We start from the raw sequence: 18,823 nt of genomic DNA, 5'->3' as shown, positions 1-18,823 counted from the left end.
ACTTTATTTTCCGTGATTTTCTACTAATGATTGTGTAATTTAACAAAATTTTTGAATTTATAGTCAATAGTTGTTATTTTATTGTGTACTATAGTGTTAGTTTAATTTAGTTTGTGTAAAGTTTTTATAAACAATGGGTAAGTATGTTCATCTAAAAAACTACCCCTTAGCATTTAAAGATATTCTCGAAAAAGGAGTAATAGACGGTAATAATTTACGATATAAATTTTTATACAATCTAAAATTTCATATTTTATAGTCCGAGATTCAATTGAAAAATGTATTCATTCAGAAAGGTAAGTTAAATTTTATTAATTTTATTGTATAAACTGTGGCACACATAAAAAGGACTTATTTAAAAAGAATAAACTATCACAGTAAAAATTAAAACGATACATTATTTGAAGCGATACCATAAGATAAATAATACAAATGATGCAGAACCAAATACTGATGGTGGAGAATAATTCATTCAACTGCAACAAAACTCGCATTAAATTTATTAATGAGTCAGGGCTTAGCAGCTCATTTCTTTTATGTTTTATGTGCGGGATAAAAAAGAAGCTTACACTGAAGAAAGCAAAGAGTCTATTGAGATAAACTCTTCTGTTATCTGTCGGTACCGGATATACACAGGCTGAAGAATTATTGTTATGTGTTTGTTATTTATGTTAACAAAAACATTCCAAAAATATCAAGAAACCGCAAGTGACATGGCATAGCAGTTTATGAAGAACGCAGGTAAAGAAGAATTAATTTAGTTACAGCTTCAGGAAAAGTAAATAAAGACTGAATAAAGACTGTAAACGCTAAACGCTCGAACAACATCAATTACGATGCATCATCCGGAGTGGTACTGCTATAAAATAATTGTATACAATAAAATAAAATACTCGTGTATACAGAGTAATTCAGGTAGGTAGCGAAAGCCGATCAGGGTAATGATAGCAATTCGGTTATAATTTATGAGTGACATTTCACACGAAGAATATAAAAGAAAGAAGAATTTATTGGAAACTTGCAAGATGGATGCATTAACAGAAATAAAATACAAATTCTTACCAGAAGCTAAAGTACCAATCAGATATGGATCCAAGAAAGGTATCTGTGCCTAACTGCATCGAGATTTGGTGATGTATGTAGGATGAGAAATGACACGTCTTGCTTAAATAAAGTTAAATCAATCTTGTACTCGAAATTTGCTAGAAATAATAACACTAAACATGGCCAAGACTATGAATGGCTTGCATTAAAAAAATTTGAGCTCTTGAGCTCTATTCATCCGTAGGATGTATGGATTCTTAGTTGCAAGTCCAAATGAAACAATAAAAAACGAAAATGCCATCGTCGAGGTGAAGTGTCCAGCGAATTTCAAGAGCTTGCATCTATTCAACGATGGCAAATTAAAATTTTCTAAAGATTTTTCTAGTCAGGGCTGTTTTATTTATTACACTATTAGCCATATTTTGTATACTTCAATCATTATTTAATATTATTATTAATTAGGTATTACATATTATTTCATTTACTTATACAAGGTGATGCAGACCATGCAGTCCATTTTTTAAACAGAAATATTAAAAAAGTTCGAATGAAAAGTAATAATATTCATAAAGGAACCACATTTATTCAGCTATTTTTTCTTTAATTTTTGTAACTACCTGTGTTTTCAAATAAAATTACTTACACGGTTACTCTGAGACACCTGTATATCAAACGAACGCATAATAATACAACAAAGATATAATTTATAAATGTTGTACCGAACTTTTCACATTCCCTGTATTGCAAATATATCTATTTTAATATAAAATGAAGTTATAAATGTTATTTTCGTTTCAAAATGATATAAATGTTTTATTGTTGTGAACCAAAATACTTAAAAAAACAAACGTAGTAAAAAGGTGGGCTACGACTACGATTATTAATAAAAAATCAAAATAATAAATAAATTGGAAAGTCAATAAAAAGATTGATTGTAATTCGTAATTAAGAAAAATTGTTAATAAACAATAATATTTAGAAGAAGTCGTTTAATTTCTTCATTAACAACATCGACGAGAAAAAGAATCGTAATAAAATAAACACGATGTTTTTTTAATCTATAAAGGGTCGGGCCTAGTAGAAAATAAACTCCGCCTCGTTGCTTCCGAACGTCCGTCGTCTGCGCCCCTCAGAAACTGACCGACCTGGTAAAGTGGGCTCTTAAGTTAAAATCTAAAACTAACTTCAAACAACCTACACAATGATCTAATTAAAAGGTTAAAGACCAAAAAGATTTAAATTCTTTCAGCGAGGAAATTATATCTTTCGTGGTCTTTTAGTTTTGATACGACATTGGGGATAAATTGCATATAATATACACGCGTTTTCCATGCAAAGAGTGATTTTTGCCCTTCAAGGTTTACATTGATATTAATCTTAAGTACTTACCTCAGCCGGAAATGAATATCCTTCAATTTTATGTTCAGATCCCTGTTGATTCTCGGTACCGTAGTGAATATAAAGCTCCTCAAATTGGTATCGATAATCCAATGGTCCTCCAGAAATATTTAAATGCATTGTCGTGTTCTTGTCCACTCGAAATACTAGTGACTGTCCTGTATTGTGAAGGGTTCCGCTGACCTATCAACAAAACGAACAAATTGCTTAGTTCAGAATGGTCTGTTCGAGTCGAGAGTGTTCAAGTGGTGATTGTGTGGGGAAAATATACAAATTGGATAAACCCTTAAAACGAATCGATTCGTTTTCCACTATTCAGTTATCTTTGTTTTCTGTTTCAATTTGTATAATTTTTTTTAACTCACTTTCATGTTAAATTTAAACCTTGTGATGTATGATACGTCCAAACAACGAAATACACGAAAAAAAGAAAGGTTTGATGGTCGGGACTGGTTTGGAGGTCGAATGAGAAATTCAAAGATATAAAGAAACTGAACGTACAATGAGTGAGTGAATGAGTGAGTGACAAATAGAGGGCGAGACAAAAGATGGCCGAGAGAGGCAACCCTCTGGTCATCAATCATTCAATCACGGTCGCCCAAGTTCCCCCCGAAAAGGCACTCCCCGAATGCCCCCCCACTAATGATCAAAACCATTATATACTGTTTAAAGTAAAACGGGGGTCAGGTTTTTGCGAAAGTCGTCTACAACAAGTCGGTCTTTATTTCCATTGAAAAGGTCGCTTAGTAGCAAAAAATAATTAACCCGTTTTTGAGGGGTGTTGAAAAGGATTTGAAATGAATGAAATGGATAAAAATAAAAAAAGGTTTACAAAGCAAAAAAATAAATTTGAATACCTTTTTTATTTTTAATCTAAATTTTTTCGGAACCAATTCGGGAAATATCAATTACTTCGAAAATGCTGGGGAATTTTCACCTAAAAAGTGTAGTGCTATTGACATTAATTGTTGTGTTTTCAAAGCGCGTTCACGAAATTTTTCCTCTTGGAGTTGTTCAACTTTTTTTTCATTAACGTTGATAAAACGAAAACATTTAAATCTAAAATGTTAATTAACTACTCAATTTTTACTTTCTCCCGTATACAAAAGAGTACATAAAGAGATTGTATGGTAATTGTGCAAAAATTTAATCTTCACAATTACTTCCTTAACCACGTAATGTGGGATGATATTCTGAATCTGAATGTTTGAATCATTAAACCTACATACTATGACATCGAAGAAAATGTACCTTCTCAATATGTACTTTATTCTTGAAAATTTCGAACACATGCACTTTTGCAACCTGTGTATTGTTCTAAGTCATCCAGTTCTATTGCTATCGAGTTGTCTCTCTTTAGATGTTCATTTTTGTTGTTTTCTGTATCTAAATCTTGCATTTTAGTTTCCTCATCTCATCTCGCCTCGACATTGCAAGATAAGATCAGTTGAGAGTCGCTCTCATCTCGTCCATAGTCTAGAGCAGTGATTCTCAACCACTGTGCCAATGTGTAAATGGTTAAAACGAAGAAAGCTTAACGATTATAATAGTGATAATGATGACGTAAGCGACCAAGTTAATGAGCCCACGCCCAGTACAAGTAAAGATACTTTTTGCTCCAAAAAATACGTTGTTCATCGGAAATACAATGATGATTTTTTGAAATTTTTATTTACCTCTACAATGGAAAATGACAAAGTTGTTCCCGAGTGTGTGATATGTGGTTGTAAATTATCAAATAGTGCTATGGTTCGGATCAAGCTCCAACGTCACTTGGTGACTAATTCGCTTTCAACAAAAGATAAAAGCTACTTTCAAAAGTCTTTATCTTCAAAATCCAAGCAAGTAAAAGTTTTTGAAAAACAAATCGGTGTGTCTGAAAAAGCTCAAGTAGCTTCTTACGAAATAGCTGAATTGATTGCTGTTAAATTAAAACCTCACAAGTTGGCTGAAGAAATTATATTACCAGCTTGTCGCAAAATTGTAAAAATAATGATTAGTGGATCAGCAGATATTGATATTTGTAAAATACCACTTTCGAATGACACAATCCATAGCAGAATTAAAGATATCTCGCAAAATACTGCAAAAACTCTTGCAAATTCAAATTTTGCTCTACAAATCGACGAAACAACAGATATTACAGGAAAAGCTCAATTAATTGCATTCCTTAGATTTATTCACGAAAATGATATAATTAATCCATCGGGAGTTACTTACCTGATTTTACAACTAGCAAACATATTTTTGATGTAATTAGTTCATATTTAGAAGAAATTAAAGTTTCGTGGAAGTCATGTATTGGCATTTGTACAGATGATGCTCCAGCTATGACTGGATATCTAAAAAGATTTATAGCACATGTTAAAGAACTGAATGGGGATATATTAGTTACCCATTGTTTTTTGCATCGAGAAGCACTTCGTAGAAAATATTTGCCATCAGAATTGAAAAAAGTTCTGGACCAATGTGTTAAAATAATTAATTATATAAAATCAAGACCATTGAAAAGTCTCTTATTTAGAAAATTATGCCATCTATGGAAGCCAAGTATGAATCCTTGTTACTGCATACGGAAGTAAGGTGGTTGTAAAGAGGAAAAGTTTTATCTCGTGTGCTGGAATTAAAAGACGAAATGAAAATGTTTTTTGAACAACATAAAAATTATGATTTTGCTCATTTGTTGGAAGATAAAATATGGTGTACTAAACTGGCTTACTTATCAGCCATTTTTGTTATTTTTAATAACATAAATTCAACTATACAAGGGCCTCATGAAAATATCTTAAACTCAACCAATAAACTGGTAGGATTCCAAAAACAAATAACTTTATGGAAGAATAAAGCTCAGAAAGGCAATTTAGAAAAGTTTGAGTCAGTACCAAAAGACTGTTATAAAAATATTAAAATAATTGTTATTGACCATTTGACAACATTAGAGGAGAAAATTATTCATTATTTCCCAAAATTAGATATAAAGAAATTTGATTGGATTCGTATTTCATTTCTCATAACGGATACTTCTGTATTTGACTTAACTTTGATTGAAGAGCAAGAACTCATTTTGCTTTCCAATAATCGAGATTTCATTTTAAAACATTCAGAAGAATCAATTATTTCATTTTAGATTAACATTAGATGCGATTATCCAATGATAGCCAAAAAAGCTTTAAACATATTATTACAATTTTCTACATCTTATTTGTGTGAATTCGGATTTTTAGCATTAACCAACATTAAAACTAAAAAAAGATCAAGATTGTCAAATGTAGAAGACGATATGAGAGTAGCATTGTCATTTTTACGACCAAATATAAATGAGATTATCAAAAAACATCAAGCTCAAATTTCGCATTAAAAGTATTCTTATTATTAACTTGTAATTAATCCCTTAATAAACGTACAGTTATTTTTGTAGTACATATTATATGATTTCACACATTTAAAATTATTGTCATAAACTATTTTACGCAGTGTGTTCAAAAAAAAGGTTGAGAATCACTGGTCTAGAAGCTGCTTTCGTAAATCGTCGTAAAAAGTAATAAGTCGTAAATATTATAAAATCATAAAACATTAAAATAGAAATAATTTGCAAAAGAAAGATTTGAGATACAGAGTCCTTGTTCATGACGAATATAATTGTTAGACCTTAGAAATGAGTGCAATAATAACAAAGATAAAAACGTGAAAGTTATAGAGATAACAATATTATAAAGAAATTTTTGCTGCCAATGTTGTGCTTGTCAATGTTCTTACTTCAGCAGATCAAAAGTGATCTTCATAACCACAAAGAATGCCAGCATTAACTCCAGCTTTTTCTATTCAACCATTTTTTAATTTTAATGTGTGAGACTACTCTCATACAAGACATTTAGTAATAAACTTAAGAACCTTCCAGGTTGTTTCATTAAGTTTCCAATCTCTTCGACAATATTGTCTTGCCGTTTTTGGATTGCAATATTCTTGATGTTTCAAATTATACAAAAAAATAAGCCCTCAGTCCATCTTGTCTAAATATAGGAATATAGGCTAAGCGATGAAAATAGCGGTGAAATAGCATGGCGATGTAATTGCGCGTATTGAGAATCTTTATCCTTACAGGAATGTATTAAAACACGACTGGAATGTGCAACAGAAAATCCTATCGAAGTCACAACCGAAGTAACTATCTTGTTTACCAAAATAATCGAAGCTACAACTGAGAGCATCCTCTATTGAAGGTAGAGCTATTAACCTCAAAACACAGAGGATCAAAACACCAAGATCCGGAATTACGATACGGCTGTAAAAGACCGTTAACAATAGAAGGGGCAATAGTTTTATGATGGTGTACATAAACAAGTCGTAAATAAAGAGGTATCTTTTGGGTTCACACAAATAGGCACGGCATAAGCATAATTTAGAAGAATCAGATAGTGATGAAGAAATCCCATCCATCATAGTTAAATTTGCAGTAAGTTCCTTGGAAGGAGCTGGAATCTGGGACAGCGCAACAACAGCTGGCACGAATCCAGCGACTTGCGTGTCTCAATATAACGGATGCAGTGAGATCTGGTACAAAAGGAGGTAGCTTTGAGTGCCTTATCATTGAAGACACGCTCTTTACTCAAGTTGATGCAGGGTAATGTCAAAGGATATCTCAAATCCTCAGGGACTCATGTCTAAACCACTTGATTCAAATTAAAACGGATCGTATACCGACAGAATATAATTTCAAAAAGAGTAGAAGAATTCCAAAAGAGGAGCCCTTGCCTGGTACACCGATGCTTCAAAGATAGTTGGATCCTGAGTAGGTAGTAAAGACAACGGACCAAAAAACCACATTAAGATGTCCTTAAGCTTGGATACAACCATTTTTCAAGCTGATTGTATAATAATTAATTTCTTGCCATAAACTTCTGCACCGTTTTGAACCTTGATAAGGGGTATCGACAAACAACTTTACGGACAGTCGGACCGCTCTAAAGTAATTCAGGCTTACACGTATGAATCCGCACTGGTTAAAGAATGTACCGACAATCTTAGAAAACTCGCCAGAGGTAAGGAAGTTACTTTATGTGTCACAAATATATTGAGAGCTATGAAAAGGCGAACACTAACATGAGAGGACATAATGGAGGCCTTGCGCTGGAAAGAACTTCCGGGCACAAACAGGCGAAGAGTATGAAAACTTCGTCGCAAAAGAAAACCAAAGAAGTTTTATGCCTCAGTAAAGGGGATCTAAGGTCGCTCTCAGGTTTCCTGACCAGCCATACGCAACTAAAATACTATCTATTCATCATTGGGCAAACTGAGGATTAAACTTGTCGACTTTGCAACGACCAGTGAGAGACCGCTGAACATATTCTATGAAAAAGTAGTGACGAATAAGTAAAGGTAGACAAAATTCACGCATAACACGTGAAATGCCTCATGAATAAATTACCTTTTTATCCTTATCAGTTAGTCGCTGTTCTGGTTCAAATTATGGATGATGTGTGAAATGTGATGGATGATCGGAAGCGGACCGTTCTTATGCAATTTCACTTTTATAAAGCTGCGGTATGATTAATTATTATCCACTTGCTTTCTTATATCCTTGGAACCACTCTTTGACAACGTCTTTTAATTTTATTAGTCATATCTCAGTGAGACCCGTTTCTGTCTGAATGTAAAAATGTCTGAGTGAATGTTATGGTGAATCCAAAGTACGCGATGTGTCTTATGGTTATATCAAGATGGTGTTGTATCTTCTTATCTTTTCACTTTCACTGTACTTAATCTAATGAAAACATATTTCATATACTGTACTGAGCTTGGGTTCCATAATCTCAATTTGTATTCCTCGCTCTCAGTTCTCTATATTCTTTATAGATTGAATTTGTTGATAAATTAATAAAATATATAAGAATGTATGATGACAAACAGTCAGATATAAAATTTCTATCAAATTGCGCAGTATTTTACCCGGATGTATTAGCTGTAATATGGAGTTACGTGCACTTTTTAAATTTAATATTCTATCGTCTATTAATGCATGTTTTGGGAATGTAGTTAGTCTAATAATTATAATAGTGTATCAATACCATAAAAACTCCTAAATGCCTAAAACTGTTTACTTTTGTTTTTTGTAACTACTATATAGGAATAAATAGTGTTTAATAGGGTAGTTATAGTAGGTTAATAGTGTAAATAGGGTTAAATAGTAGTTAATTAATTATTTAATCAGCGTGTAAATACACCTGGATGATGGTGCGTCTCCATCTCACACGTTCATATTAAAATAATCTCTAATTTGACATAATTGCATAATGGCACTGCGATATGCACGAATCCCAAGTTTTAACTAACATACAAATATATCAATCACATGATCAAGCAATAACATTACATTTATAAGATATACAACAGATATTGAAGATATCATAAAAATGCATCGTAAAGCTAAGCAGAAAATTATGAGTTATTTTCTGAAAGTAGAAAATATGATCGGTTCAGTTTTTCAAAAGATGTACTTCCTATATCACCACAACATATGTCAGTTAATGATCTTAAAATGTCACAATTGCTCCAAAGAGCTCTCTTCGTTGTCTCTAATACAAACAATAACAAAAATCACTATGTTACTCTAACAATACTTGTCAATGTATACTACAATGTGATACTTTTTCAACAGCAAAACAATTAAAATGTGATGCTTCCCGCGGAATCAGTTTTCATTTAGACAACAATTTCTTTCTATGTAATATCAACAACACTGTTGATGAAGCATATCCTCAAAATTAGTCCCTTGATCATTATGTACATCTGAGCAATGTCCAAGATGGGGAGCGAAACGAGAAACGCTACGATAAATACATCTAAAGATAAATAAGAGGCAAACTCTAAGTGAATTGCTCTAGCAGCTCTATAGACGAAAACACAAGTGAAGAAATCAAATCACTCATAGGTTGAGTGTCTATTTTTGGAAGATATCGAAAGCATCTCATGCAAGCATTCAGAAAGATAATGTTGTCGAAATCTTCTCGTCAATAAAATACAACATTTTTTTAAATAACAGATATTAAAGATATAAGTACGAAGGCTTTCACGGCCGATATTAATTAAACTAAAACTAGAAATAACACTAGCACTATCACAAGAACTAACACTAGACCAAGAACTAAAATCTTTCGGGTTAAGCCGTGCGTTTTTTGAAAAAATGTTTGACGTTTCGGATGCCATGTTGCAACCTTCTTCAGAAACAAGTTCGAAGTGACGAATTCGTTTTAAAATTTTGACAATAAATACATGAAAAGGTAATTAATAACTAATTAGTGTCTAATTGTCAACTAAGTTGTTTTGTCAAATCCGGGTGGAGAAGGCTTGGTTGAGTTCACCAACATCTTCCATGTGCGGCTGAGTTCCCAGCCATCTTCTCTATTCATGTTATTCCCATGTCGATGAATCTCTATCGCCTCTCTCGTCAATCTTTGGAGGTAATGTCCGTTTCTTGCTAGCACTTTGGTTTTTTCGAACTCTATGCTGTGTCCTCCTTTGTGGCAATGCTCTGCGACTGCAGATTGTTGGACTGCGACTGCACATTAAAGAGTTTTGAATACAACGTGTATAGAATCTATAAGTTTCATCCACAAGTAATTCTATCAAACAGTGTTTACTTGGTAGCAGCAAAGGATGACGAATCTTAAAATCAAGTTGGAAATGCAGAAGATGACCGCCTACTCTAATGAAACTAATTGTTTAATAAATAATCAACTCTACGTGCAAAACTTATTTAGTGGACAATCGTAGTGATTTCAGGAGAGATATGTGAATCAAATCAACAGGATAGAATTTCAACAACATATCTAGCATATAAGCGACGAGAAGTATTTTTTATAACGAAGTATCGCGCTGAAAACAGGAAGTAGTACTTGCTAACTCTGTAGAAACATGAAGACGCCTTGTCTTTGGGAACTTTCCATAGATTTCTAGTTATGAAATGAGATGAATGCGTTCCAATACAAGCAATGTTTACATAATCCTGATGATGCCAAACGAGAGACGTAGCGACCTGCAGAATTGTTTTTAGGGGAGACGTGCTTCCACTAGATGTTCAAAAAGAATTTCTAAGACGTGAGCTACTCTATTAGCTACGTCAATATAACTTGTGATGCAAAATGTGATCCATGCAAAATTTAACCCCTTGCGTACCATGTAACCTGTAGTGGATACATGCTATGTGTAGGACAACATCCCATTGTAACCTCATGTGGATACATTATTTATTTAGATGAGTAATAGTGTTCATCACAAAATCAGTAGCATCCATCAATAATAGTATATAACCAGATTCTTAAGCGCCATAATTTTATAACAAAATTTCATAATAATTTTTATTAATTCAATTAAGATCTTAATGTATGCTCAACTAATAGTTTATATTATCATGTACGTTTATGTTTTTAAGTTTTAAGATACAATTATTCTAGAAAGTGAACATTTTTAAACAATTCTTCATTTACAAATAATTTCGATAAAAACTCACTATAATTACTTTTTGAATTTAATAGTTCCCAAAATGAGATATCCGTCTTTTTGGCTAAAGTAAATGTGTCCTATTTAGTTAATCTATGCGTGTTTGTGGTCGTACACCGAAATCTAATACAGTAACATGTTCGGATTAAGCAAGTAAGATTTATTGTAAATGTAGGATGTCATGTATTGGACAACGTATTAAGATTTATGCTGTTGTCCTGTTTGCAATATTCGACCAGTTAAGTGCATCTGTGTTAATTGTTATTTTAGCTTATTAATTTCACAAATCAAAACATTATTACATCGGGAATAATTTATCAAATATTTGAAGGTAAAGCCGAACTAAAATCAGAAAGCAATCTTGGAGATGGACTTTAATAAATGAAATCGAAAAATGGGGGAAAGAAACGAAGGAAGATAGAGAGATTACAAACCTTGTGCTTATCGAGATGTATATGCCTCAAATGTGGATCGAACAATAATTTTTTCGTTTCCACGTTTATAGGTGACTGTTTCTTTCCCTTCGCGCACATGTTCCATTGGGGGTTCATCAATCCCCAGTATATAGGGCCTGAAAGAAAGAAAGAAAAATATCGTCAAAACTAATATTGGATTACACACACAAAACTTTTCTTTCAAAGCTTTTTTTTATCTTCATATTTCTATATTTATTTTGTCTTTCCTGTGAGAATATAAAACTTTTTAAACAATTACGAAATTATTTTTAATTTTAACATTGTCTTGTTCAAAATGACACGAACAAAAAAAATCGTCACCATTATTTTTATTTTTTCAGTTATAACGTAAAAACTTGTTGAAGTTGAATTCAACTACACTTTCAAAGCTATATAAAAACTATGTACACAATTTGCGCTTTTATTTTAATTTTAATTTCATATGATACTTCCCTTTAAAATTCAATATTAAATACCTTTTGCTTTGCCATGCAAACATTAATAACCCATGCGAATATTAAATACTTGTATGAATATTCACGGACTTATTAAAAACACGTATATTGTAAAATAGGATATAACCGAGTGTAATACATTCCGCATGCCTTTATACTACTACTACTACACTTGTAGTGCTAGTAGTATATAAAAGACCTATTAAATTATCGTAACGTTATAAGTTCCTCTTTCCCCCGTATAATCGAACGGGAACTTTCGTCTAGGATACACTTCTTCCAATTTCTAAAGGAAAAGTCTACAAAAGCGCCTTTAAGATAAAAACTTTAACAGTGGTGCATGTAGTAACGTCTTAGTGAACGAAAGAAACGAAGATGAAGGAATAGGAAAGAGTTGGAGGAAGTAACATAATGTGTGTGCCGAAACGTCGTCAACATGAGTCTCGACTCGTTCAAAGAGGTCCCGTTTCCCTTTGACTGAAAATGGACTTTTTCAATCAATAAATTCCCTCAAAGCGACTATATATTTCATTCTAAATAAAATAACTGTCAATTTGTCGAGTTGGGTTTCTTCCAAATCCACGGACGTTCACAAAAACTTTCACGTTTCAAAGAAATTATACGAATAAAGAATTCATTTTTAATGGTCTACAATTTAAAACGATTTTAGTAAATAATAATGAAGGTTATTTAGTTTCTGTACAGATAGTGTAAACTAAAATTAAAACTTATTTAAAGAGATATAAATCTAAAAAGATGTAATAACATCATTGATTATTCTCATGTAATAATTATTATGTAATTTACGTGTATTGAACACGTATTTACATAAATAAGTAATAAACGATTCATTAATACAATAAAGAACATTTATCGAATAGATGATTGGTGATTATAAATGCAATGTAACACATTTATTAATTATATGAACTTGATTTCGTTATTCAGTAAATAATCATAAATACAAGAAGTGCAAATATCAAGTTAAAAAAATATGAGAGTTCAACCATTGAACAATAATTGCCATGCTAGCAATGAACACATGCTTTAAATAAATTACTGAATTGTTGAATAAAAAAAATGTGCAAGATATATTATCCCTTGTTAAATCATTAACTAAAAATGAAATTAGTTGATAAATCATTTATTAAAAAGCTTTCAATACGTTGAGATAAAGAAAACTTCTTAGGTAATAATCTTAGATAAAACCAACTTTACTACTCTTTCTGAACTTGAAAAACCACATTCTAACAGGAACATAACTCATTGTGTTCGCAGTCATTCCCATATTGTTCATGTTGCAAATAGTTACTAGGTGGTTTCTTATCAAAAGTCTTAACAAATTTCCTTGCCAACACAACGTATTCGTTACGTTTAATAATCTCCTCTAAGAATTTTTAAGAATCTCCCAAATCCATTCTCTCGTTCACCAACTCGTTGACACGCATTAAATATCGTTTAACATCCAAAAACACATTTAACACAAAAATCCTTCTTTAAAGCAACTAACACTTCATAATTCGTCTACGCCCACACATCGTACTGACGAACAACCAACATGACTAACATGTACGTTAAAAACAATAAAATCTTGTATAAAAATACCACAACACAGACTAGGATCGGACTAGACTGCAACCCCATCAATTTAACGTTTCCTTTCTGTTTCAGATCTCCAAAGCGCTCAACACCTCAGGCAGGGCAAACAAGACAATCAAAATTAATTCATTATTGAGCTGCCGGTTCAGATTCACCGTCAGTTCAAGACCACCAGCAGGATACAGGCGACCTCCTCATTTAGGTACACACGTAAGTATACAATCAGATTGACCACAATATGACTAGACTTTTTCAGGGATTAGGATCCAAAGGACCATCACTTCCACGATCAGAACCTCACCAAGCAACTATCACCGCAAATTTAGTCAGATCACCGTCTTTTCGAATACAAGGAATCAGCATCATCATAAGTTCTTAACCCCTTTTTTTTGTTTCTTTCTTTCACCATTCTAGACTTCAACCTTAAGCCGCTCTACCGCTTTTCGCGAATTCCTTTAGGCCCATAAAAACCTCCTCCATCACCACCCGGAGCCAATCCATCCTCTTCATCCCTTCCAGTCTCAACCTCGATGATCCCTAAAGTCATCATAAACACACAATCATTCGTCAAATGATGCACCGTCTCTCTTTCACCGCAACCACATCCATACGTCTCTTCTAACCATAATTTCACAAGTTTCGCATTAATTAAGCCATATCAGTACCAAACACATACTAACACTGCGTTTAAACCACAATTTCTGTTTAGTCATACGTCACCCTACTCCGACTCATCTATCTTTTTCTCTCCCTCCTCTTCCAACACGAAACATCACTCGTTTTTCTCTCAATTCTACACAACACTCTTCTCTCTCCTTTTCCCGATCAATAACCTAAATACGCACGAACAACAGCCAAATCCATCGAATGCTTGCTTAATACCTGCAACGCGTCGCTAGACACCGTTGCTAACAGGATCATCCGCTGAAATGTCAAGAACATCCGACGGAAGTGGCTGTTACCTACTCTCACCCCACCAATGTACCACATCCATACAGCATAACACCAAAAGAAAACAGTTTCTGAAAACGGTTTTTTTTTCTATTCAGATGTCGGAAACTTACAACTCAATTATTTTATTACATATTAATTTGATTTAAATCCTATTTACTCCTTTTTCCATATACTTTTCTATTCTTCCAAGAAATCTTCAGTATTAAAGAACATTCCTTCTTCAACATTTTTTAATCCATGAATAGACGCCGCTAAACCTTTGGTCATTTTTCCATCTTCAACGGTATCAACACATGCGGTTTCTAAGGTTTGTGCGAAATTCGCTAAATCTGGTGTTCCACCCAATTTATTTTCTATGTACCAAGCTTCCATGCGAAAATAGATGCGATTGGATTTGTGGAGGTTTCTTGCCCCTTTTGGTGCTACCTATAATGTCTTGTTACCGTTCCATGTAACACCCATAAATAATCCATCGTAGATTACACGCTGGGCGAGAGGCCAAAGCCCCCAATCACAACACATAACCCTTCGCATCATACCCAGCAGTCTTATTAGATTATTTTCTACATATCTCAGATGTTCCATGTAAGTATCATGGTACAATCTCACCACTGGGTTTCATTGCAATTGCCTTTTCATCAACATCATAAACGTTTTTTCCGCAGCTATTTCCATTTCGACACTATCCACACATTCCTTCATTCTTCCCATCAGTCTTGTCCCTCTTTCCTCTAATTGCTCTGGGTCCCCTTTAACAATCAACAGAAAATCGTCCGCGTAACCCACGAGCTACAATCCTTCCTCTTCGAAGACCTCATCGAAGACGAGATTCTAGAGTTTCGGTTTCAGGATGGATCCCTGAAGGCAGCTCTTCACCATCCTTCGAATCACCCTCCCCCCAAGTACTCAAGAATTAGCTCATGCATCCCTTTTTCAACATTCAACTCACGCAGTCTCTTTAAGGTTATGTCAGACCTTCTGCATCGTCTCAGGTTATAAAGGATTCCCTCCGCATTCCTCTCCAGCTACCTTTAACAGTTACCATTGTAGTAACTCGGTATCAGTAAGAGTACAAACCGGGCTCGCTTACGGCCGATGTGGAATACTTTCATCTTGTTAAGTTTTAGCGAACAATGCAACTTGGACAACTATCTGAAAACCACAATGAGAAAAGAAGCAAGCCATGGATGGTATTACTGAGAAGAGGATAATCTTTAACAGTTTGTTTAACTGACAATATTCCACTGTGATAATACTAAAGATGAGATGGGGTTCAAAGTACTGAAACGTTTCCTTTATAGCGGAACCATTATATTTGTATTGGGGGCAATAAAAGGAAATATTATTACAGGAGTAATAAAGAAATACCTCGTCAAAATCATTCCTCAGTTGATTGTGATAAATATGACTGAAAAATTACTTGATTTGATGGAGAAAAAACAAAGAAAAACTAGATGCTTGGTCCACAATAAAAGGAACGACCTGATGTGATCCTAAATTTGCCGAAATGGACTCAGGGAGCCAGATCTTTCGGGACCGAGGTAAAATAGTGTATACTAAGTAGTAGTATACTCTATTTATATTATTATATATTATTATTATATACACTATACACTACCATGCAGAATTAGGGTATGAAACATAAGCCCGTTTCTAATTTTTCTTAATCCGTCCAGTTGATGAAGAGAGAATGAAAGATTATTCGTTATTAAGTATAATTCCAACTCTTAACATAAATAGTGTGATAATGAAATAGAATCGAATGACATAGAATCGTATAATCCTATATATAATAATAAAAATTGGAAGAATTTATAGACTAATTTCTTTATATTAGTATTAATCATTAAAAGAGAGCATTTATGATGACAGTACAATGATGTTCTCATCGTTTACTTTACAACAATAAACGTGACAAGTTACTTTCCAACAATTAATAATTTAATTATTAGGCTGCTTCCAGAGACACAGTCTTGATTTAGTGTAGAATTTAATTGTATCAGACCGTTAATTAATATACTTGACGATACTTTGTGCGAGACTGACAGTGCCAATGTAACAGTATTATGTTGATGCAACTACTAGAATATCTTGGATACGATTGACCCTGGGCGCTTCCCTTCCTGAATAACTTTGTCAACAATAAATGATGTGGTTATGGTATACATTGCGTTGTGTACTACGTGTTTTGTGTACAAAACTATACTATATCATTATATACATATACGTGTACCTACCACAGCTTGATTGTCTTTACGCTGCAATCGAGATGAAAACATGTATAATGTGGAGCGCCATATCAAAGCTAGTGCTGCATTATTAACACAGAAATAGTCGCACCTCCGGTTATTACAAGAGTGGGCGCATGTCATCTCTAAGATGACTATTGATGCATGCAAAAGTATTAACTGATTAGTCCAGACATCTCTTAGATGACATGCGACTATTGAAGTGTTAAATTAATGTTCAAAATGATTTCAACTTTATTTCATAGGTATCATTAGGTTTATCACTAAGAATCTTTTATTTTTTTAAATATGTATTCTAAATTTTATAAAAAATTTATTATATTCAAGCGACTACACCAGGTTGCCTTTTTTTCATAATTCACAAACAAATACAATATTTTTACATTAAAAAGAAATATTTAAAAAAAATCCTGCAATTATTTATATTTTAACAGTATACGAAAATAAAATTTATACTCCGTAAATATATTGGTTTTACTGAACAAAAATATTTATAGTTTCATAATGTTTTTACGGTAGGTTGATAAAAAATATGTCCGTAAAAAAGAATTATTTATTAACAATCTTAACAAGGTCAATTGAGTTGATTGAAAAAAACGAATTAATTGACCACTGTATAGATTGTGTAAAAGCACAGGTAAAAGCGGGAGTTGAAGTAAAGCATTGAGAGAGACCGGTTAAACGGGGGGAAAGGCCAATTGTTCCGCCAATGAATCGCCGGTTTATTGAGCGTGGTCCATTTCCAAGAGTTAATTAAGGCGGCAACGTGGAAAATACTGCTCCATTCGGTTCCATTCTTTCCGCGGGCGGCTCGGCACCCTTTCACAGTTACTTTGATTTACATAATCGAGCTGCGAAATCAAATTTCTGGACTCCTTACAAGTCGTACAAACCTCCGTTCAGAGTATTTTACATAAAAGTCCAATGAATCTCGTTCGAATTATATTGAAAGATGTTTATTTATTTTTCTTTTTTTAAGGTATTTTTAATGGAATCACATTTATAAAATACCAAATTAATCACCTTATCTATATTTATATCATATCTATGTGCATTGAATCATACATATAAGTAGTTTTAGGAATTCTGATCATTTCTTACTCTAACTATTTCGTCGGCTATGCATGTTATGAATTTTTTATTGGATATATCCGGAGAAATGATGTTTAAACCAAGAGCCTCAAAGCAAAACACGGAGAATGGAAACCGTTTTCATACTAATCTTATCTACCGGTTAATCACTGCCATCCACTACTAATGCATAAGATGACTAAAGCAATTAATTTTCTGTGGTTGGCTAACGAAATTTCTATGTAAGTCATTACTTTTCTTAATACTTTATACAATTTATATAAAGATAATAACCTACAAAGTAACCTCATTCCTATTACCGAAGCCTTATGTATATCCTTTTTAAAAACTTGACTTGTATCACAATTATCAAAGCATTACCTCCTTTTGCGTTAATGCTCATAGCCGTTGAGACATACTTTCCACTCCTGCAGCCGGTCTATGACTTGATCAAGTGATAGCTAATCTAACCGTCTAATTCTTACTTGACTAAGATACTATCTGATAACTCTAACCTGTAGGTGTTGAAGAAAGTGATTGTATTAAAAGTATTAAACTTTTATTTTTCAGACTGTAGTAGTTAGGCACCTGTGAGCTGTCAGTAAGTCACTCTGTATGAAGACCAAATCTGAGCGCGCTTGTGAAGTGATATCTGCCCAAAATTTGTCAATACAAATTCTGACCAGTGAAACAAAAATGCCACTCATCTAAAAACAATATCTCGCCATTCATCACCATTCGTTGTCAAGTAATTTCCAGCAAAAGCCAACATTCTTATATTAGACTACAACTTCTTCTAGACTACAGGGCAAAAGCCCTGTAGCCATTCTTCTACAAAGCATTTAATTAGGATGAATCATGTAAATACGAAACCGGAGTTGGCCCATATGATGGTCCTAACTGTCAATATAATAACCGTCAAACCGTTTTTTTCATTCGCGCCATTTGACATCAGATCTGATAAAGATTTCTGGCATTGTTCGAATACATTCATACAACAGCACAATTCATAATTGCGTTGAACATGTCACATTTTGTACCTGGAAGGTACGATTTCGGGCAGCATAAATTTTCTGTTACCATTTGAATAAAACTGCTGCCG

General features: G+C 33.3%; 1 protein-coding gene across 4 annotated transcripts in view; it reads right to left on the bottom strand.

Moving 5' to 3' along the window:
• Window positions 1-18,823, bottom strand: part of LOC111418593 (carbonic anhydrase-related protein 10-like) — a 381,413-nt gene that overhangs the window by 184,757 nt on the left and 177,833 nt on the right. For all 4 annotated transcript variants that reach the window (XM_071199805.1, XM_071199802.1, XM_071199803.1 and 1 more), the window contains exons 3-4: window positions 11,373-11,509; window positions 2,434-2,625 (exon numbers count right to left, since the gene is read on the bottom strand). In XM_071199805.1, coding sequence (XP_071055906.1) covers window positions 2,434-2,625; window positions 11,373-11,489 — 309 coding nt within the window. In that variant the 5' untranslated portion in view covers window positions 11,490-11,509. The remainder of the gene's footprint in view (window positions 1-2,433; window positions 2,626-11,372; window positions 11,510-18,823) is intronic.

This window comes from Onthophagus taurus, chromosome 11 (genome assembly GCF_036711975.1).
Source record: "Onthophagus taurus isolate NC chromosome 11, IU_Otau_3.0, whole genome shotgun sequence".
Lineage (NCBI taxonomy): Eukaryota > Metazoa > Arthropoda > Insecta > Coleoptera > Scarabaeidae > Onthophagus > Onthophagus taurus.
The sequence above is the reverse complement of the archived record's forward strand: the minus strand, read 5'-3'. Positions and strand labels throughout refer to the sequence as shown.